The sequence below is a fragment of the Arachis stenosperma genome, chromosome 3, assembly GCF_014773155.1.
Source record: "Arachis stenosperma cultivar V10309 chromosome 3, arast.V10309.gnm1.PFL2, whole genome shotgun sequence".
NCBI classification, from domain to species: domain Eukaryota; kingdom Viridiplantae; phylum Streptophyta; class Magnoliopsida; order Fabales; family Fabaceae; genus Arachis; species Arachis stenosperma.
In genome coordinates this window covers 54106650-54129199 of record NC_080379.1, presented here as the reverse complement: position 1 = coordinate 54129199, position 22550 = coordinate 54106650, and the positions used below count along the sequence as shown (strand labels likewise).

Below are 22550 nucleotides of genomic sequence, written 5' to 3'. Positions count from 1 at the left end.
TTGCCCTTTTCTGGCGTTTAACGCCAGTCTGGTGCCCCTTTCTGGCGTTAAACGCCCAGAATGGTGCCAGACTGGGCGTTAAACGCCCAACTGCTAGGCTTACTGGCGTTTGAACGCCAGCAACTTCTTCCTCCAGGGTGTGCTGTTTTTCTTCCTGTTTTTCATTTTGTTTTTGCTTTTTTCATTGATTTTGTGACTTCTCATGATCATCAACCTACAAAAAAGATAAAATAACAAAAGGAAATAGTTAATTATAAAACATTGGGTTGCCTCCCAACAAGCGCTTCTTTAATGTCATTAGCTTGACAGAGGACTCTCATGGAGCCTCACAGATACTCAGAGCCATGTTGGAACCTCCCAACACCAAACTTAGAGTTTGAATGTGGGGGTTCAACACCAAACTTAGAGTTTGGTTGTGGCCTCCCAACACCAAACTTAGAGTTTGACTGTGGGGGCTCTGTTTGGCTCTGTTTTGAGAGAAGCTCTTCATGCGTCTTCTCCATGGTGATAGAGACATATCCTTGAGCCTTAAACACAAAGGACTCTTCATTCACTTGAATGATTAATTCTCCTCTATCAACATCAATCACAGCCTTTGCTGTGGCTAGGAAGGGTCTGCCAAGGATGATAGATTCATCCATGCACTTCCCAGTCTCTAGGACTATAAAATCAGTGGGAATGTAATGGTCTTCAATTTTTACCAAAACATTCTCTACAAGTCCATGAGCTTGTTTTCTTGAGTTGTCTGCCATCTCCAATGAGATTCTTGCAGCTTGTACCTCAAAGATCCCTAGCTTCTCCATTACAGAGAGAGGCATGAGGTTCACACTTGACCCTAAGTCACACAGGGCCTTCTTGAAGGTCATGGTGCCTATGGTACAAGGTATGGAAAACTTCCCAGGATCTTGTCTCTTTTGAGGTAATTTCTGCCTAGACAAGTCATCCAGTTCTTTGGTGAGCAAAGGAGGTTCATCCTCCCAAGTCTCATTTCCAAATAACTTGTCATTTAGCTTTATGATTGCTCCAAGGTATTTAGCAACTCGCTCTTCAGTGACATACTCATCCTCTTCAGAGGAAGAATACTCATCAGAGCTCATGAAAGGCAGAAGTAGGTCCAATGGAATTTCTATGGTCTCATTTTGAGCCTCAGATTCCCATAGTTTTTCATTAGGAAACTCAGTGGAGGCCAGTGCACGCCCATTGAGGTCTTCCTCAGTGGCGTTCACTGCCTCTCCTTCCTCCCAGAGTTCGGCCATGTTAATAGCTTTGCACTCTCCTTTTGGATTTTCTTCTGTGTTGCTTGGGAGAGTGCTAGGAGGGAGTTCAGAAATTTTCTTGCTCATCTGACCCACTTGTCCTTCCAAATTTCTGATGGAGGACCTTGTTTCATTCATGAAACTTTGAGTGGTTTTGATTAGATCAGAGACCATTGTTGCTAAGTCAGAGGTATTCTGCTTAGAACTCTCTGTCTGTTGCTGAGAAGATGATGGAAAAGGCTTGCCATTGCTAAACCTGTTTCTTCCACCATTATTGTTATTGAAACCTTGTTGAGGTCTCTCTTGATTCTTCCATGAGAAATTTGGGTGATTTCTCCATGAAGAATTGTAGGTGTTTCCATAGGGCTCTCCTAGGTAATTCACCTCTTCTATTGAAGGGTTCTCAGGATCATAAGCTTCTTCCTCAGATGAAGCATCCTTAGTACTGCCAGGTGCATTTTGCATTCCAGACAGACTTTGAGAAATCAAATTGACTTGTTGAGTCAATATCTTGTTCTGAGCCAAAATGGCATTCAGAGTATCAATCTCAAGAACTCCTTTCTTCTGATTAGTCCCATTGTTCACAGGATTCCTTTCAGAAGTGTACATGAATTGGTTATTTGCAACCATTTCAATTAGCTCTTGAGCTTCTGTAGGCGTCTTCTTCAGATGAAAAGATCCTCCAGCAGAGCTATCCAAAGACATTTTGGATAGTTCAGAGAGACCATCATAGAAAATACCTATGATGCTCCATTCAGAAAGCATGTCTGAGGGACATTTTCTGATTAATTGTTTGTATCTTTCCCAAGCTTCATAGAGGGATTCGCCATCCTTCTGTCTGAAGGTTTGGACTTCCACTCTAAGCTTACTCCATTTTTGAGGTGGAAAGAACTTTGCCAAGAAGGCATTGACTAGCTTTTCCCAAGAGTCCAGGCTATCTTTAGGTTGTGAATCCAACCATATTCTAGCTCTGTCTCTTACAGCAAAGGGGAATAGCAGCAGTCTGTAGACCTCAGGGTCAACCCCATTAGTCTTGACTGTGTCACAGATTTGCAAGAACTCAGCTAAAAACTGATGAGGATCTTCCATTGGAAGTCCATGGAACTTGCAATTCTGTTGCATTAGAGAAACTAATTGAGGCTTAAGCTCAAAGTTGTTTGCTCCAATGGTAGGGATAGAGATGCTTCTCCCATAGAAGTCGGGAGTAGGTGCAGTAAAGTCACCCAGCACCTTCCTTGCATTGTTGGCATTGTTGTTGTTTTCGGCTGCCATGTGTTCTTCTTCTTTGAAGAATTCGGTCAGGTCCTCTAAAGAGAGTTGTGCTTTAGCTTCTCTTAGCTTTCTCTTCAAGGTCCTTTCAGGTTCAGGGTCAGGTTCAACAAGAATGCCTTTGTCTCTGCTCCTGCTCATATGAAAGAGAAGAGAAAAAGAAAATGTGGAATCCTCTATGTCACAGTATAGAGATTCCTTGAGATTTCAGAGGAAAAGAAAATTAGAAGAAAGAAGGTAGAAGAATTCGAACTTGATGAGATACAGTTCGAATTGTGCATTAAGAAGGAGTAGTACTCCATAAATAGAAGGATGTGAGGAGGAGGGAAGAGAATTTTCGAAAATTAATTAGAAAGATGTCAAAAACATTTAAAAAATTGATTGATAATTTTCGAAAATTGAAAGTGGAGGAGAAATCAAGTGATTTTTGAAAAAGATTTTGAATTTAGAAGTTAAAAAGATTTGATTGAAAACTATTCTGAAAAAGATGTGGTTGAGAAGATATGATTGATTTTTTAAAAAAATGTGATTGAGAAGATATGATTTGAAAACAATTTTAAAAAAGATATGTTTTGAAAACAATTTTAAAAGATTTGATTTTGAAAATTAGTAACTTGCCTAACAAGAAAAGATATGATTCAAACATTAAACCTTTCTCAACAGAAAAGGCAACATATTTGAGATGTTCAATCAAATCATTAATTGTTAGTAAGTATCTTTGAAAAAGGAAAGAAATTGATTTTGAAAACATTTGATTGAAAAGATATGATTTGAAAAAGATTTGATTTTGAAAAATTTTGAAAACTTGAAAAAAAATTGATTTGAAAACAAAATCTTCCCCCTAGCACCATCCTGGCGTTAAACGCCCAGAATGGTATACATTCTGGCGTTTAACGCCCAAAATGCACCCTTTTTGGGCGTTAAACGCCCAGCCAGGCACCCTGGCTGGCGTTTAAACGCCAGTCTGTCCTTCTTCACTGGGCGTTTTGAACGCCCAGCTTTTTCTGTATAATTCCTCTGCAGCATGTTCTGAATCTTCAATTCTTTGTATTATTGACTTGAAAAGACACAAATTAAAAAATATTTTTGGATTTTTAATAATCAAAATGCAACAAGAATGAAATAACAATGCATGTAAGACACCAAACTTAGCAGTTTGTATACCACTGACACTATATGAGACACATAAACACTCAAGCCAAAAAAATTCAAAGATCAAAACAAGGAAATCATCAAGAACAACTTGAAGATCAATGAGGACACATGCATGAATACAATAAGAACAGAAACATGCAATTGATACTTAAGATGAGACTCTAGACTCAAACAAGAATCATAAAATATTTTTGGTTTTTATGATAATTTTTTTTTTATAATTTTTTTTTCGTGTTTTTCGAAAATTAAGTGGAAAAAGGTATCAAAATTCTTAATGAGAATTCCAGGAATCAGTGCAATGCTAGTCTAAGACTCCGGTCCAGGAATTAGACATGGCTTCACAGCCAGCCAAGCTTTCAAAGAAAGCTTCGGTCCAAAACACTAGACATGGCCAAAGGCCAGTCAAGCCTTAGCAGATCACTGCTCCAAAAGCAAGATTGATAAAAATCAACAAGCTCTTGTGATGATAAGTTGAAACCTTGGTCCAATGAGATTAGACATGGCTTCTCAGCCAGCCAGATTTCAAAAAATCATCATGAAACTCTAGAATTCATCTTCAAGAATTTCGAAAAAAAAAATACCTAATCTAAGCAACAAGATGTACCGTCAGTTGTCCAAACTGAACAATCCCCGGCAACGGCGCCAAAAACTTGGTGCTTGTTGCCGGATCAGAAATTTGGCACTGATGTTACCGGACGAAAAGCTTGCTCAAAACTTGAACAATCCCCGGCAACGGCGCCAAAAACTTGGTATGCGAAATTGTGATCACTACTTTTACACAAAACAATCCCCGGTAATGGCTCCAAAGACTTGGTGCTCAATACCATGGCATAAACACAACTTCGCACAACTAACCAGCAAGTGCACTGGGTCGTCCAAGTAATACCTTACGTGAGTAAGGGTCGATCCCACGGAGATTGTTGGTATGAAGCAAGCTATGGTCACCTTGTAAATCTCAGTCAGGCAGACTCAAATGGGTATAGTGGTAAACGAATAAAGCATAAAGATAAAGATAGAGATACTTATGTATATCATTGGTGAGAGCTTCAGATAAGCGAATGAAGATGCCTTCCCTTCCGTCTCTCTGCTTTCCTACTGTCTTCATCCAATCCTTCTTACTCCTTTCCATGGCAAGCTCATGTAGGGTTTCACCGTTGTCAGTGGCTACCTCCCATCCTCTCAGTGAAAATGTTCCTATGCTCTGTCACAGCATATGGCTAATCAGCTGTCGGTTCTCGGTCAGGCCGGAATAAAATCCATCGATTCTTTTGCGTCTGTCACTAACGCCCCGCCTGCTAGGAGTTTGAAGCACGTCACAGTCATTCAGTCATTGAATCCTACTCAGAATACCACAGACAAGGTTAGACCTTCCGGATTCTCTTGAATGCTGCCATCAGGTCCTGCCTATACCACGAAGACTCTGATCTCACGGAATGGTTGGCTCGTTTGTCAGGCGAGCACTCGGTTGTCAGGCGATCAACCATGCATCGTGCAATCAGGAATCCAAGAGATATTCACTAGAGCCTTGGTTGCTTGTAGAACAAGAGTGGTTGTCAGTCACCTTGTTCATGAGTGAGAGTGGTGATGATTCGTGACAATCATCACCTTCTTCAAGTTGGAGAACAAGTGATATCTTAGAACAAGAACAAGCGGAATTGAATGGAAGAACAATAGTAATTGCATTAATACTCGAGGTACAGCAGAGCTCCACACCTTAATCTATGGTGTGTAGAAACTCCACCGTTGAAAATACATAAGCATAAGGTCTAGGCATGGCCGAATGGCCAGCCTCCCAATGATCTAAGATAGCATAAAACGAAGATAACTACCAAAGTCCTCAGATACAATAGTAAAAGGTCCTACTTATAGATAACTAGTAGCCTAGGGTGTACAGAGATGAGTAAATGACATAAAAATCCACTTCCGGGCCCACTTGGTGTGTGCTTGGGCTGAGCAATGAAGAAATTTCGTGTAGAGACTCTTCTTGGAGTTAAACGCCAGCTTTTATGCCAGTTTGGGCGTTTAACTCCCATTTGGGTGCCAGTTCCAGCGTTTAACGCTGGGAATTCTTGAGGTGATTTTGAACGCCGGTTTGGGCCATTAAATCTTGGGCAAAGTATGGACTATCATATATTGCTGGAAAGCCCAGGATGTCTACTTTCCAACGCCGTTAAGAGCGCGCCAATTGGGCTTCTGTAGCTCCAGAAAATCCATTTCGAGTGCAGGGAGGTCAGAATCCAACAGCATCTGCAGTCCTTTTCAGTCTCTGAATCAGATTTTTGCTCAGAACCTTCAATTTCAGCCAGAAAATACCTGAAATCACAGAAAAACACACAAACTCATAGTAAAGTCCAGAAAAGTGAATTTTAACTAAAAACTAATAAAAATATACTAAAAACTAACTAAAAGATACTAAAAACATACTAAAAACAATGCCAAAAAGCATACAAATTATCCGCTCATCAGGGAGGCAATGACGATGACAAGCAAAAATGCTGCTGGGGTGGCGATGACGCTACTAGTGGTGTTTATGATTTTGATGGACGCGGTAACGGCGAGGAAAGATCGATCGGAGGAGGCCACGACAATGATGAACAAGAGTGGAGCAGGAGGTGCTGACGCTGTTGAACAAGTGCGGTGTAGGATGCAGCAATGTTGAGACGGCGACAATGACTGAGTGACAGTGATCAGCGATGAGAGTGAGTAAGGGTGGCGATGATCGGCAAAACGATAGCGAATAGTGGCGATTGGGGGCTGACGACGAGAGAGAAAGAGAAAGGAGATAGAAGTGAGGTTGATGATATTGTAGAAATGGAAGGGAAAGGTTCGCAAATTCGAATTTAGGATTAATTTTACCAGCGGATTTACCGTGGAAAAAATCTGTCGATAAAGTATAATCTACGACCAAAACATCATGTTTCATTTAATTACGACGGTAATGATCGCGCCAATTTTTTCCCTCCCATTATTACCGGTGAATTTACTATCGAAAAATTGAATCCGACGGTAACTTGTATACCTGACGAATTTATTGCCAAATCTACTGGTAAATCTACTGGTAACCTCTGACGTTAAATCCGATGGTATTCAACATTTTTTTGGTTGAGTTTGGTTCTGATAACAGGATAAGACAAGACACAAAAGACAGAGGCACAAAAATCAATATTCTTGTATTTTGTTTGGTGAAAAATTAAAATAAATTATGAAAGTTCAATTTATTTTCATTCAAAAAATTTAGAAAAAAAATATAATAATAAAAGATATAATTAAGAAAAATTAACGAAAATAATAAAAAAATAAAAAATAAGTTGTGTCTCTTGTTAGTATTTTCGTATCGTTTTTATCCGGATAGAGATAAAATACATTAATTTAATATATTTTTAGATATAATATTTTTGTCTATATATTATCTACTAAATACAATTTTATATCTCTATATTTTTATCTCGGTGTCCTATATCTATAAATAAATATATCTTTGTTACTAGAATTTGCAACAAAAGAGAACATAATACAATATATATAGAACGAAGTGAAAGGACGTGCGCAAAATGGACAATTCTAGGGAATAATCTTTGGTAAATGTGAGATTTTATTATGTTTATTTTCGTTAATTAAGGGTTTTCCACTAACAATTAGCGCAAGTAATAGGAAGTTTCATTATTATAGTGACAACTTAATGTTGCCATGGTGCATAGATCGAGTGATGCTACATGTGCAAACAAGTATATATATAGTAGCTAGGAAGGAACCATGTGAAGAGCATAACACAGCTTTCAACGTTCACATCTCCTTCTTTTCAAATTCCATTGTATATACACAGACTCATAAATTATTCCATAGGTTACCCATAAATTTTTTTCCCTTAAATTATTCCATTCTTTGTTGTTGGTTTCTTTTCTAATAATCAAAATATATACATATACTTTTATTTTAAAATTATATATATACTTAAATTAAATACATATAGGAATATGTAACTTTTCTCCGTTATAAAACAAAAGTTGTTTAATTTAAAAAATAATTATCCATACCAATTCCTAAAATTTTTAACATCGGATATTTTAGTCCCAAAATTTTAAAATAGATAAAACAGTTCCGGACATTTACTTGTATTAGCCAATACCTTTTTTTAAATTTGATTCGTTTAATTGAAATTATTATTTTAGAATTTTGAAAAAAATTAGAGATTATTTTAAATTTTTTTAAATTCTTTAGAGACTATTTTGTACTTAATTTTTTGGATCAAATTGAATTGTCTAATATAAATAAACGTCGGAGAATATTTTATATATTTTGAAATCTAAAAATTAAAGTATTTAATTTTAAAAATTTTAGAAACTGATTTAAATAATTATCCTTTTTTAAATTTTCATCAATGCAAAACTTGAAGAGAACCCAAAATAAAAAAGACATTTTTTCTTTCCCGGCCTTCTTTCTATGTAACCTAAAACATGCAGAATCTTGAGACAGCCAATCTCAATTAGATGTCCATGCTTAGCTTCATTATAGCTGGAAACATGGAAACCAAAGCCTGAAGCAAACAAAGTGTGAAACATGCTTATGGTCATGGTCATTATAGAAAAGAATAAGAAAAAAAAAAAAGGAAAAGTCTAGGGGGCCAGCAGTTTTATTGAATTTTGGCCAGCATGTAACCAGCAGAGGAAGGTGAGCCATTGGATGAAATTTCACACCAATCTCACACCATCAAATCATCATTGATGGCTAGTTGATGGCTAACAATCACAAAAATTGCTGGCCCCTAGCATTGCTCAAAAAAAAAAGCCAATAATGCTGCATCACAAAGAGTGAAGTTTAATATTCCCCAAATTTAGGCTACAAAGTAGCCGCAATGAATGTGGAAATTTTTTTAAAGTTTCTTCCAAAAATTCATGGGATAATAGCTACTCTAGCCACATGATTATGATTGATGAGCAGGATGAGTTTTCAAAGAAATCTGCTAAGCTATTTATAAGGATTTGACAGTAGGAATGGGTTGTCGTTGCTGGGTGTATACAAATACAATAGATTGATACTTTGATAGAATATATATAGATAGATATTTTCATATTTCCAGATTTATTATTAAATATACGTAACGTATTTAATTTTTATATATCATTAATAGAAAAATTTTTTTAACACAGTTATTTAATTATTCTTTATTATCATAGCGTTGACTTTTGAAATTGTAGAATATATAAAGAGTAATTAATATGTAAAAAGTATGAGTTGATAATGTTAAATAACACTTTACTTAATAAATAACCTTAATGGATGTGCCATAAAAAAATGTGTGTATGCTCTTAAGTGAAGAAAATCTTGGCTTAAAAGATTTTTAATTTTTTAATACATGCATTCAATCATTATTATTATATAAATTTATAATAGATTGCATTCTGTTGTTAGACATGGTGACGAGATATGTTTTAATATGAGTTGTTTGTCTTTTTTTTTTCTATTTTTTTATTTTAAAAAAGTATTCATTTTAAATTATTATGTTTATTAATATTTAATAATTATTCATAGTAAAATTTGTTAATAATGATAATAGTTTATATCATATCTTAATAATTATAACAATTTTTTATATCTTTTTAACTATATATATATATATATATATATATATATATATATATATATATATATATATATATAGTGTTTTACTTACTGTTTATGGGTGTAAATTTTAAAATTAAAGTATTTTATTTTTATTTTTTAATTTTCTTTTTTAAAGTAATTCATAATGTATTTTTTCTTTTGAAATTGATCCTTATTAAAATATAAATTATATTTTTTATGTTTTATGAATTGAACTTTATTTTTATTCTTTTAATTATATTATTACTCAATTTTTTTTATTTTTACAATAAAATTATCTTTTACACAATTATTTACAATGTATTATATCCATCATATTTCATCTTGAGTTGTTTTTGTTGATTCGAATGTTAATTATATAGATATTAGAGTTTAACGTAAAGGCCATGAACTTTATTTTATTAAAAAATAGTCGAATCTCTTTATATAATATGACCAACTAAAAAGAAATGTGGATGAAGTTATTTTTGTAGGAGAGTTAAATTTATCATTGAGTAAAAAGTAATAATTTTATATCTTGTTGCATTACATTGATAATAGTTGGTGATGTTTATTTAACAAGAAAATAGTTAGAATTTGTATGGATTTTACATATTCAACCTGGTCAAATTATATTTTCATTAGTTGTTATTATGAAAATAATTCCAATGTATATGTATCTAAAGTCTAGAATTAAAAACCCTTTGATGTGAGTATGCTTGCCTCTCTTTTCTGTTTCTTATTTTTAGAAAGTCTTAAATCATTATATTTATTAATATTTAATGATTAATTAAAAAATAAATTTGTCAATAATCATAATAATTACAATGATTCTTTTTTATATCTCTATAAATATTATATATAGTGTTCATTTACCGTTTATGAGTGTTAGTTCTAAAACCAAAGTATTTTGTTTTTGTTTTTAATTTTCTTTTCTTCTTTAACTATGTCATATAATAATAATAATAATAATAATAATAATAATAATAATAAATTCTTCCTTTTTTTATCAGTATTGATCATTTTTAAGGTATAAATCAGAATTTTGCAACTCTTTTATGAATCCAATCTTAATTTTATTTTTTTAATTATATAATGATTAATGAGTGTTTTTACTCATATTTTTTTGTCCTTGCAATGAAATTATCTTTTATGCAATCATTTACAATGCATCACATCCATTATGTTCCATTCAAAATTATTTTCGTAACCCAGATGTTAATTATATGAATGTAAGAGTTTAATGTAGAGGCAGTAAATTTTATTTTACTCAAGAATGGTTAGATCTCTTTATATAATATGACCGACCTAATGAAATGTGAGTGAAATTATATTTTATAGAAGGTGAATTTACCATTAAGCTTAATGTGGTTCTTCTATATTTTGCTCCATTACATAAATAACATATGATAAAGGTTATTTAACAAGAGGATGGTTAGAGTTTGCATGAATTTTACATATTTAACTTGTCAAACTATTTTCATTAGTTATTGTGATAAAAATGATTCTATTGTATATGCATCTAAGGTCTAAAATTAAATACCTTAGATATTATTTAAATAGTTTAATTCTAATATTAAGATTTGATTAGTTTAGTTTCAAAAAAATTTAAAAGATTATCTCAATTTATAAGTTATGTCTATTTAATTTGGATATGTAATATTTAATTTTTTTAATTTTTAATTTTATTTATGACTTATTTTATTTATTTAGAATATTATTTTTAGAAATTTTTATATTAATTGGATATTTTTTTCTTATTGATTTAAAAGCTTGAGTAATTAAAAAAATAATGAGGATTTTAGATATATGGTTTAATTTGAATAATTAGACTTTGAACTCTATTTTATGATTTTAAGAGAAATTAATTTGACTATCTCTAATTATTGAATTAGATTATTTATTTGGAAATAAATTTTGAATTGATAATTAAATAGTATTTTTATAAATATTATTATTGGATTAAATTTGGTTTTAATTAATATTCTACTTAAACCCAAAATTTCCATTTTTTTACGCAAAACCTTAATTTCCAAATCAAAACCTAATTTTGTCCAAAATCAAACCCTAACCTAACCGCCTCACCCACCGCCACCCCAACCCTCTTTTTCTCACACTCTTAACCACACCCAAGAACACAAAACACACTGTGAATAAGAGAAATCAGAAGGAAGAAAGAAGAGGGAAAGAGAGAACGGAGAAGAAGGGAGAAGAGGGGAGGGGGCCGCATCTCCACCGCATCCCGTCGCACCTAGGTCACCGCCGTGGAGATGTCACCACCGTTCCACCGAGCTGCTGCCGTCGTCGCGCACAAGGAGAAAGGGAGATCCCACGCCACGTCACTACCGTCGTCATGCTAGTAACCGCCGCCGTGAAGCTCGTCACCGATGCTGTGCCACCAGAGGAAGCCGCTACCACTGTGTATACAGAGAGGAGGAGTGTCGCGAGAATCAAAGGAAGAAGACGTTGTTCCGCCTCAGCTCCTGGTTTCTGGAATCTAACAGAGCGCCACTGCCGTCGATCGGAGATGCCAAAACTGTCAGAGCTGCCATCGTCGCGAGCTTCTGCCACCGTTTCGCTCACCAGAAATCATCACTGGAGCTGCAGATACTCCGTTCCTTGGCTTTTTCTCTGAGTACAGTAAGCTATCTTGCTTCGAAAACCTCTTTTATCGCTTTTTCGTTAAATATTACTGAGGTTTTTGCGACGTTTTTGCTATAAGATTGAATTACGGTGATTGCATGTCGTGTTTAGAGTTGCTGTTGTCGCTGTAAAGATGAAATGGAGTTGTGATTGTGGCTACTTTTGCTGCAGCCTGAGAGAAAAAGGTGTTTTGTGCATTTTATAACTTTCGGGTTCGATTATTCGAGGTAGAGAATTTTATTTTGAAATTAATTATTTTAGTTCATGAATGCCATGGAAGTCTAGTAGGTATTTTCAAATAATTAATAATTGTTTGGAATAACTAAATGATGAGTTTGAGCTATATTTGTGACTGAATTTGATGAATGTGTGTTTGATTTTTTGATTGTTTAGGAATGCTGAAAATTCTTATTATTAGCTGGTTATAATGAATATTTGTTGAGCTGTGGTGGTGAATGGTATAGATTTGGTACTGCTTGTTGAATTTGAAATATGAAATTGAGTTTGAATTGAGGCTGTGATTGATGCTAAAAACTCTGGTTATGTCAATGTCTTGGTTGGGTTGTTGATTTGAGAAATTATAACAGTGAGGGAGCCCGTAAGGGTGGTGGAGACGAATTTTAAGAGGAGGTTCTGTCCGAGTTCTTAGTATGCGTGGGAGTGCAATTTAGCCCATCTCACGTATGCATACCCTCGTTCGCATATGCATGTACGCTGGATAGAAACGACCTTTCACAAATAAGGGGTATGCATATGCATTCACAGCAGTTTGATCAAAAATGGCTAAATCTGTATAATTTCAATTTTACATACCGAACTTCCAACACGCATAACTTTCTTGTTTTTAAATACTTTTCATCCGTTCTTTGAATGGCGTAAACTTCACAGACCCAATTTTCATATAAAACAGGTTTGAAATAATTTGGGGGTCCGGAAGCTGAGTTATAGCTCGCCAAAGTTTGGCCAAAAATCTATTTTATACAAAAACCTCAAACCTCAATTTTCATTAAAAACCAAACTCAAATCCAACCTCCTATACATATATTTATCACAGCAGCACACCATTTAAAATGCCAAAATCCCCACATCCTATGTCAATCAATTATACCTCTATATATACAATCTCATACCTAAATTCATTACCTTAATCAACAAGATTCATCAACAATCCATCACAACTTCATATTCATCCTCATACCTTATCAAACATATTTAATTCATCATTTAACATTCTATCACCAATATCAACAACAAGCCAAAACTTAACCTTATTCAACATATATAATTAAAGCACTAAACAATTTACGTACTCATGCATTCATTCCTATCCTATGATCGTCTAACCTAAGTTTTTACAAGACATTATATATTAAATATGAGAAACCAAAACAATACCTTGGCTGATTTCCATGTATAACCCAAGACACCACCAAGGCACCAAACACAGCCCCAAAGATCCAAAATCTCCAAAGCAATGACACCCAAACTCCACCAAGTCTCCAAATTATATATATACACACCTAATTCACATTTATCACATATACATATACAAAATTCAATACCCACACACTTAACCAATGAATTCACTATGAGTTGAGAATCCTTACCATACCCACGGACCAAATGAACCAAGCCCCACAATTCTCGCAATCTAGATCGAACCTAAAGTACCAAAGCCAACAAAATCTCAACATATATACTCACAAATTTCAAAAATCAAGGGTAGAGCAACTAGAGTGAGAATGAGGCTTACCTATAAAATTATTCCAATAGATTCATAGAGCTCGACACAGTCGCATGGCCACAAACGGTGTGGCGATCGGAGTTCGGAGAGAAAAGTTATAGAGGATTTAATCAAGGCCAAGGGTTGGAACCCTTCTCTTCTCTCCCCTTAGCTTGTTTTAGTGTTCCTTTGCTGAATGGGGAAGAAGAGGGACTCTCTTCATTAAGTTATTGGGCCAATGGATTGGGCTTTGGGCCCATTTTAGGTCCGATTCAATGGATTCGCCTCGTTCGACTCAATTTTGGGTCAAATTCTTTAAAATCAGTGCTAAAATTCTTGTTTTAATTAGTTCTATCTTATTTTACTATAAAATTTACATTTTTAATTTCTTTTATTAATATTTAATTTATTGATTAATTATTCGCTAATTTCATAGAATTTATAATATGTATGTGTCCATATGTATAAGATGTATTAAGTATAAATACGTCATTCTGCCAAAAATATATTCAGATAGATCAAATTCTTCAATTTATTTTTATTATAAAATAAATTAGTCTCCAAAAATTACAAATATTACTCCATTAGGCCCTTAATTTTTTGTATCATTAAACAAGCATATCTTTGATAATAATTAAGGACATACCTATATCTAGAAATTTGTTGTCTATTTGGCCCCTTAAAACATGATATTTGGAGCATATGAAAACTACGATACTTCTATGGGTTTTGGAGGAAGATCTATCTGTCTTACAAAATTAAAATTTAGGAACCTAAAATTTGAGATGGAGACCAAAGTGTCATATGCAGAGTTCTTTAGGAAGCCTATTTGGTATATACTCAACAAATTAATATAATTAACTTATGAAAAGAGGAAAAAGTTTGGTAACCAAAACTTTTCATAATTGATTTCATTTATATCACTTAATAACAGTTTTATTTTTTATCCCACTCTTTTATCACTCTACTTATCACCGTTCTTATCAAATCTGCTTATTAATGATATTAATTATAAAATCATATCCCTTTTTATTAGGCACTATTGTAATCAATACTGAATATTCCTTTTTATAATTTAATTTTTATATATAAAAATACAATAAAGATTAATAATAATTATATTTAAGAACAGTAATTATAATATCAATTACATTAAATAATTGCAATTGATTCTTTGTCCGTTATGGTATTTATCATCAATTATTAGAGATATGAAACATGAAACCTATCCTAATATATACTTTATATTAATTCAATCATATTCATTAAAAAATTACAAGAATAACACCATTGCAAGCACAATAGTGTATAAGCCAAGAAATTTTACAAGAAATTATTTTTATCATTGTAATTTGTATGGGAATTGATTTTGACCTTAATACAGTACCTGTGGAAGAAGGTGCTGAAAAATTTGAACAACAGACGGACTCATCCAATGAAATTGTTGCCAGTCAATCAATTTTTGAGAATATGGAAAACTACACTAGCTCTGATGAGGTATGGTAATAACCCGGATTATTTTTTGTGTATTTTTTTAGCACTTTAGTTATATGTGTAATATTCTTGATCATTATTTGTTTGCTATTTATGTCAAAAAAATAACTTTTTATTATTTTTGTTATATTTTTTATTTTATAAAAAAAGTTTTATGAAAATAGAAGCATTTAAAATTGTTTTCGTAACATGTGAATGATATAGTTCACCTTTGATTTATTTTTACATTTTTTTTTAATTTTATTTGTGGTATCCTTAATTATATCTTTAGATCACGTATTAGCAAAATCATAATTTTTATAGAGACTAAAAATTGAAAGACCAATAATTATTTTAGAAGAATGTTTTATATACCATTTTATATATGTTTCATATGTATACCTTCAATTTTTATATATGTTTCAAATGTATAACTTTAATTTTTTAAAATAGTTTTATCATGTTGATCTCTAAAATAAGAAGTATTTTTTTTAGTATTTAAACTTTTTTTTGGTAATTGGTATTTGAATCTTTTTTTAGTTATATGCATAATATTCATGTAAAGTTCATGTTTTATGCAATAATAAGTTTATATGAATAACATCCATAATTACATGATTTTAACATCTACATTAACATACATAATAAAACGAAATTAGTATTACAAAATTACAGTATTGTATTTTATTTGTTATACTCGATAGTGAAATTAGCCACTTTTGTACAGTTAACTATTAGGTAGAGTTTCATTTGTTTTCTTTTTCTTTCTTTATTTTTTTTTCAGGTCATAAACCAAGCCATTGGTGACAAGGAGCTAGATCCCGAGGAGGGAATGTGCTTTGACACATTAGAAGATGCGCGTACATATTATTATCGATATGCGGCTAGGACTGGATTTATCGTCAAAATAAGAACCACCGGCTGGGAGACTAGAAATGATCAGAGGGTGGTTGTTAATCAGGCTTTGCATTGTAACAGAGATGGATATCGCACATCCCGTATAAAGGCACCCAAGAGAAGAAAAATTGTGGCCTTAACAAATTGCAAAGCCCGTTGCTATTTGGCATTAGATAAAATGACAGGACAGTGGAGAATTTCTCGAGTAGAGGTATCCCACTCACACCCGCTTAATCCGAAGCTATCTGGAATGTTCTCAGCAAACCGTCAGCTAAGTATGCATATAAAGGACCTGATACAGCAAAATGACCAAGCTGGCATTAAACCGAGTAAGACGTACTAGGCACTAGCCAATGTCATTGGTGGCCCTGCCAACCTCACCTTTACAGAGAAGAGTATTAGAAATTACATTAGTCGTCACTTATGCATTTTCGGGGATGAGACGGATCCAAAAGAGTTACTTAAGCACTTCTCACGGATGAAGGAGCTCAATCCGAACTTTTTCTTTGAAATAGATGTGGACGAAAACTATAGCATTAGAAATGTGTTTTGGATCGATGCTCGGTGTAGAGCTGCATGGGAATATTTTGGTGATGTCGTGACGTTTAACACTACTTACAAGACTAATAGGTACATAATTATTATTTTTCTATTGGACTTAATTAGACTTTTTTCATCCAAGGCATTTAGAGTTTCTACCTACATTACATGTCTTTATATTTCCATTGTTTAGGTACGACATGTCGTTCGGATCTTTCGTAGGTGTCAACCACCATGGGATGTCTACGCTTCTTGGGTGTGCATTATTGCAGAATGAGGACACTCATACATTCAAATGCTTTTTCGTACTTGGTTGAAGTGCATGGGTAAAGCCCCCATATGTGTTATAACATATCAGTCTCTGCAGATGCTTCTGCATTAGAGACCACATTACCACACAAACGACATAGATGGTGCAAATGACATATCCTAAACAAGATACCAAACAAACTGGTAGGTTACCATCGTTTCGATCAGCTTATCACATGCATAAAGAGGATTGTGTTTGAATCCAAATCTAAGGACTCATTTAAGAGAGATTGGCACAATTTTATTGAAGAGTATGACCTCCACAATTTTAGGTGCCTAAATGGTAGTATAATTTTCCGGTTCATTGCTGCCTCTGTGTGGCTTCTTTATAGATGTTATTTTATAGTCAATATGGATGTTGCACTTATGGGTTAACTTACGCTATTTTTTTTGCATTTTTTATTTTTCCTATTCATTTGCAGATATGTTTGCTGACCGACATATGTGGGTGCCAGTATTTTTCAAGGACGAATTCTGGGCTGGCATGAAGAGCACACAATGTAGTGAGAGCATGCATTCAGTTTTCAATAAGTACTTAAACAGTAAGAGCTCTTTGTTGCAATTTGTTTGTCAATACCAAAACTGTGTTATAGACAAGGAGCAAAAGGAGATTGAGTGTGACGCTGCTGATTTAAGGGGTATTATCCCTTGTGTTTCTAGCTCACCAATAGAGAAGCAGTTCCAGAGAGAATATACAAACTCCATGTTTCGAGACGTGCAGGATCAATTTATAAAAAAGGCCGATTGTGACATCTCCTCAGTCAACCATCATGGCACAAGTATAGTTTATGAAGTTGACCAACAAAAGATGGTGTTTGACATGTTAGTGTATAGTAGATACCAAGTCGTGTATTGCTCGCAGTCATCAGACGTTCAATATGATTGCTTTATATTCCAATCGAATGGTATTCTATGCTGTCACAGTCTTGCTGTTCTTCTACATTTTCGTATGAAAGTAGTGTCCTCACAATACATTCTATCCCGATGGAGTAAGAATGTTAGTCGGAGACACACATACATCAGGAATAGCATTGACATGGACCGTTCTAATGAAAGCTTGACCATTTTAGAGAATTGTGTTTTGATTTTTACAATGTCGCTCAGGATTTCGTGGCTACTCCAGTGGTTGCTGCTATATTGCGTGATGCCATGGACAATGCTCGGCAGAAGCTCAAAGAACACAAGGAATCCGAGCATCAAGCTGCACATGTACCAAGTGCGATTTACTCACATACGCGTGATGAATGTCCCGTTAGCATGGATGAGCTACATGGCCCACGTCATGTTTTTATGCGAGGTCATCCAACGTCCACCAGAATTGGGGCAAATCTAGAAAAATCTATTAAAAAGAAGGCACACAAACACAAGAACACTCACAATCACAACAAGGCAAATATGAGATCTACCCCCCTTTTTCACGTCATTTGTTTATTTTAAGTGGGTTGAATGGATGATAAGTGATGATGTTATTTTTCAATATGATTTGTGTGTTAAGGGATCTAATGGTAATGCACAACCATCTCCTACCAATGTGGCATCTTCCTACAAAGATACGCAATGGGCTTGTTCAGAAATGACAGACAATTTGGCTATGCACTCTGGTTCCTTCATATCACTATTGAATTCATTCCACAACGCTGAACAATTGTGTATGTGTACCTAGTGTATTTTTCATAGAATTAATGTCATGTCCATTTACTTATTGTTTCCTCTTTTGTTTTAAAAGCATGTTTAGAGGATTCGAAGTTTAACAGCACTACATATCATAAGCATTAGAGTTTAACAACTATTTTGTACTTTGCCCATACTTCAACGTAATTTTACGTTATCATGAATTTGGTGGTTTATTGGGTTTATTTTATGTATTTTAATATACTCAACTTTATTTTACCTTACTACAGCTTCATCTTCCATTATTAAACAAAATACAATAACAGACTTGGGCAACTAATATATAACATTTTTATTCTTTTACTCCTTCTTACCGTTATTATTTGTTACTAATATTTAAAATAATAAATGTTTAGTTGGCAATTTGATCATTATGATAATGTGGTGCAATACATAAAGTTTAAAATTGAATATCAAAAGTACCGTACACAATAAGGTCTTTTTTTATTATTTAAAAAATTAGACATCAAAAAGGCATATCCAGACATGTATTTTATTTACATCCAATAACATCCTTTAATTTATTAGAATAACAACCACGATCGAGCATTTATTACTTGGGCATAGATATTTTTAGCTAGCTATTAAGTATGGATAATTGTAAAGTCCGAAAAATTTTTAGCAGATATTCGAAAGAAAGTTCAAACTTCAATCAATGTGTTCTCGATCTGAGCAAAAACAAGTCAAACACGTATAAAAAAATAAACTAACAATTTAAAAACAATTTTTTTATACATAATTATTAATTGGGATATTGAATTCTTGTGTGTTTTTTCCAGTTCAAATCCAAAACCATTCACAAATATTTCATGATAAAATCACGTAAATCCTGTAACCATATCAACCGTAAATAAACACAGCAACTCTAGTCCTAATTAATTATTTGTAGATATATTTACCCTGATGTCCAATATAGGTAACCTTTTATAAAAGATGCACCCGATTTTGGTTTATATTCGATAACATCCATCTGTATTCCACGATAACATCCATTAAATTCTGAAATCAAATTAACAAAAAACACACACCGACCAACTCTAATATCAATTTGTGGCTTATAGTTCTATTTAGCTTTCTTGGCCCATTCTGTCCTTCGAACTAGTGATCTTGTCCATGGGTTCGTCCAAGGATCTTCAAGATTTTTCTTCTCTCCCCTATCCTCCACATGACGAAATGGTACATTGAGCACACCATCTATCTCACTCCTAGAGATGTTGTCTTTGCAAATTAGAATATCAGTTACAATTTCTTTCCAAATTTGTTGCAGCTGGGCCTGTGGTGACAAACAGATGTATTTGTGTTTGGTATAGAATACTTTAAACAAGCAAATATAAATCCAGCCAGCATAAGTAGAATTCATCCAAGAAGAGTTATTTATCAATTATTAAATACACAAATAAGCATCAGCATATGTTTTGAATTTCACTAACCGTCGTCCAAATAGGCATGTTCAATTCATCCTCTGCCAAGCTCTTTGGATCCCACATTTCCATCCATTTAATGACGTATACGCCACAGTCCCACATATGCAACACAAAAGACAAAAAGTTGTGCCAACATATTAAAATTTGTGTGGGTTGATTTTTTAAACCGTTCTTCATTTTCATCTATATACTTACCCATTTGGCTGTTTTTAGAGCCTTGTTTCATAGCAACACTCATAGTCCTCAGCTGTGAATACTACATTCGGGTATATAGTTGCTGCCAACTCTTGGAGAAGAAAGCCCTTCGACAAGCCAGACAGAAAAAATTAGGGAGGAAAATATAAAAAAAAATACATGGAAGGGAACACCTAACACCCGAAAAAATATGTATCATCAAATCTATTCTCACTTACTACATATTTATCTATTTTCTCTCGGTGCTCCGAGTGTGGGCCATTGTGCATGGAGTTTAACACCCATAGGTTATCAGTCTGCTGATGGAGTACATATAGCCACAAGTGATCATCTCGACACACTGGAACAAACCACTTCATCATTGAATAAAGTATGTTAGCATATAGTTATTTTTTCATATTCTTGTAATGAAAAAATAGATTTTGTGTGCGTAAATTACTGACATAATTAACTTTTTTCGCCTTCCTCGCATCGAACCAGTGTTTCCCACGGCCCATGAAGTTGCTAAGAACAGGGACAAAACTAGTGTTCGTCCCGGCACATCGTTCAATGTTATCATCAGTCAATATTATGGCGTGTAAACCCAGTTTGTATTAGTTAAACACCTAACGTAATAATTTAGAGTATCCTTCACCGAGGCAATTATGGGTATTAATTAATATTAAGTGCGTAAGGACAGATTGCACTAACCATTAGTCTCGGTGGAATACAGTAAAAATTCCTGCAAAACCTTGCGTTGCTCGAAGCATTAAACATGGCACAACAGTAATCAACCACCTGAATAGAGTAAACGTATTACATTTCATAGCACTTTAATGCAGAACACATACACAGCAATTGATTACAGTTTTTTTGTTTGCTCTTACCGTATCGCTTACTCTTCTGCGCCATCCCAGTGATTGAAGGTCCGTTCGCTGCAGCTGCACATCATCACCATTGCGAATCCATGTGATCGTGGTATTCTTTGCACCCCTCCGATCTGTCACCCACTTGTATATCCTGTTCATCACCTGTAGGCCTTGCAGCACCCCCAGATGGCATTAGTGTGTCCACCATAGCTTTTGTTTTTCTTATGTTTTCTGGTGCTTCAGGTTCCGGAGTCGCATTTCGATCATTTGTTACTAGAGATCTGGGCGGTGAGTCCGATATGTGCATCTGAGTGTAACATACACTACCATTGCAAGTTCTCTGGGTGTCCTACACAGTCATTAACAATAAAGTGCTCTTAACTGAGTGATCTTAATAATTAAGAGCTCTTATCTAAGCGCGAACTAAAATAAAGAAAGTTGTGTAACCAGCATAAGATTATATGGATAACATCTATTATTGATTAAACATTCCACCTCAAAAGAAGGAAAGAGTCAGAGGTAAAAGAGTCATGCACCTACTATAATTTTCAATAATTCGTATTATTGTTAAATTCATCTAACTTGCCTTTGCTTTGAAGGTCCTTCATCAACATTATCATCTGTTTCGTTTCCAACAGGTGTGTCAGGCATTGTCTCATTCCCTTTGGATATTTCAGCACATGTCTTCCTCACACTCACAGTATTCCCCCTAATGGACCTATTTTGGGACTCTTAAATAAATTAGAAGTTGAGCACCTATAAATGATAATAACAAAAGACACCTGATACAAATATGATCTAATCAAGTAAATCTAGTACGCTTAAATGCATAAATGATGTTAATTCTAAAGTATACTCAAAGCTTCTTCGTGCAGAATAAAGTAAAGAATGGATAGTAACATCCGCAGTGCCAACAGTTAGCAACCATAATGCCAGACAGATAACATCCGAATTTAAATGATAAATATTAGCTATTCGAACTCCTATTCAAGATAAATATACCAATTACAACCCCTAATGTTGCCATCCTTCTCAAATAAGCACACTATTATTGATGAGCGGATAATTTGTACCCTTTTTGGCATTGTTTTTAGTATGTTTTTGGTATGATCTAGTTAGTTTTTAGTATATTTTTATTAGTTTTTAGTTAAAATTCACTTTTCTGGACTTTACTATGAGTTTGTGTGTTTTTCTGTGATTTCAGGTATTTTCTGGCTGAAATTGAGGGACCTGAGCAAAAATCTGATTCAGAGACTAAAAAGGACTGCAGATGCTGTTGGATTCTGACCTCCCTGCACTCGAAGTGGATTTTCTGGAGCTACAGAAGCCCAATTGGCGCGCTCTCAACGGCGTTGGAAAGTAGACATCCTAGGCTTTCCAGCAATATATGATAGTCCATACTTTGCCCAAGATTTGATGGCCCAAACCGGCGTTCAAAGTCACCCTCAGGAATCCCAGCGTTAAACGCTGGAACTGGCACCCAAATGGGAGTTAAACGCCCAAACTGGCATAAAAGCTGGCGTTTAACTCCAAGAAGAGTCTCTACACGAAAATGCTTCATTGCTCA

At 34.3% G+C, this 22550-nt stretch overlaps 2 protein-coding genes and 1 non-coding gene across 3 annotated transcripts; all 3 read left to right on the top strand.

Annotated features, from left to right (window-relative positions):
* The first annotated feature begins 2015 nt into the window (after nucleotides 1-2015).
* Nucleotides 2016-2123, top strand: LOC130971581 (small nucleolar RNA R71). Its single transcript, XR_009082793.1, has one exon. It is a non-coding gene; the product is annotated as a small nucleolar RNA R71 (small nucleolar RNA).
* Nucleotides 2124-14982: 12859 nt separating this feature from the next.
* LOC130966126 (protein FAR1-RELATED SEQUENCE 8-like) lies at nucleotides 14983-16339 on the top strand. Its single transcript, XM_057890894.1, has 2 exons — nucleotides 14983-15123; nucleotides 15884-16339. The coding sequence occupies exons 1-2, from the start codon at nucleotides 14983-14985 to the stop codon at nucleotides 16337-16339; spliced, it is 597 nt and encodes a 198-aa protein (XP_057746877.1).
* A 135-nt stretch (nucleotides 16340-16474) lies between these two features.
* LOC130966125 (protein FAR1-RELATED SEQUENCE 8-like) lies at nucleotides 16475-18508 on the top strand. Its single transcript, XM_057890893.1, has 6 exons — nucleotides 16475-16626; nucleotides 16730-16794; nucleotides 17268-17667; nucleotides 17770-17842; nucleotides 17950-18054; nucleotides 18341-18508. Exons 1-6 carry the CDS (start codon nucleotides 16475-16477, stop codon nucleotides 18506-18508), a joined length of 963 nt encoding a protein of 320 aa, XP_057746876.1.
* Nucleotides 18509-22550: the final 4042 nt, after the last annotated feature.

Bases quoted from the DNA above. Each gene is read 5' to 3' on its own strand.
- LOC130966126 (XM_057890894.1), top strand. From the start codon at position 14,983: ATGGGAATTGATTTTGACCTTAATACAGTACCTGTGGAAGAAGGTGCT. The intron at 15,124-15,883 runs GTATGGTAATAA...TTTTTTTTTCAG, and splicing joins ACTACACTAGCTCTGATGAG to GTCATAAACCAAGCCATTGG.
- LOC130966125 (XM_057890893.1), top strand. From the start codon at position 16,475: ATGAAGGAGCTCAATCCGAACTTTTTCTTTGAAATAGATGTGGACGAA. The intron at 16,627-16,729 runs GTACATAATTAT...TCCATTGTTTAG, and splicing joins ACTACTTACAAGACTAATAG to GTACGACATGTCGTTCGGAT. The intron at 17,668-17,769 runs GTTAGTGTATAG...ATGCTGTCACAG, and splicing joins CAAAAGATGGTGTTTGACAT to TCTTGCTGTTCTTCTACATT.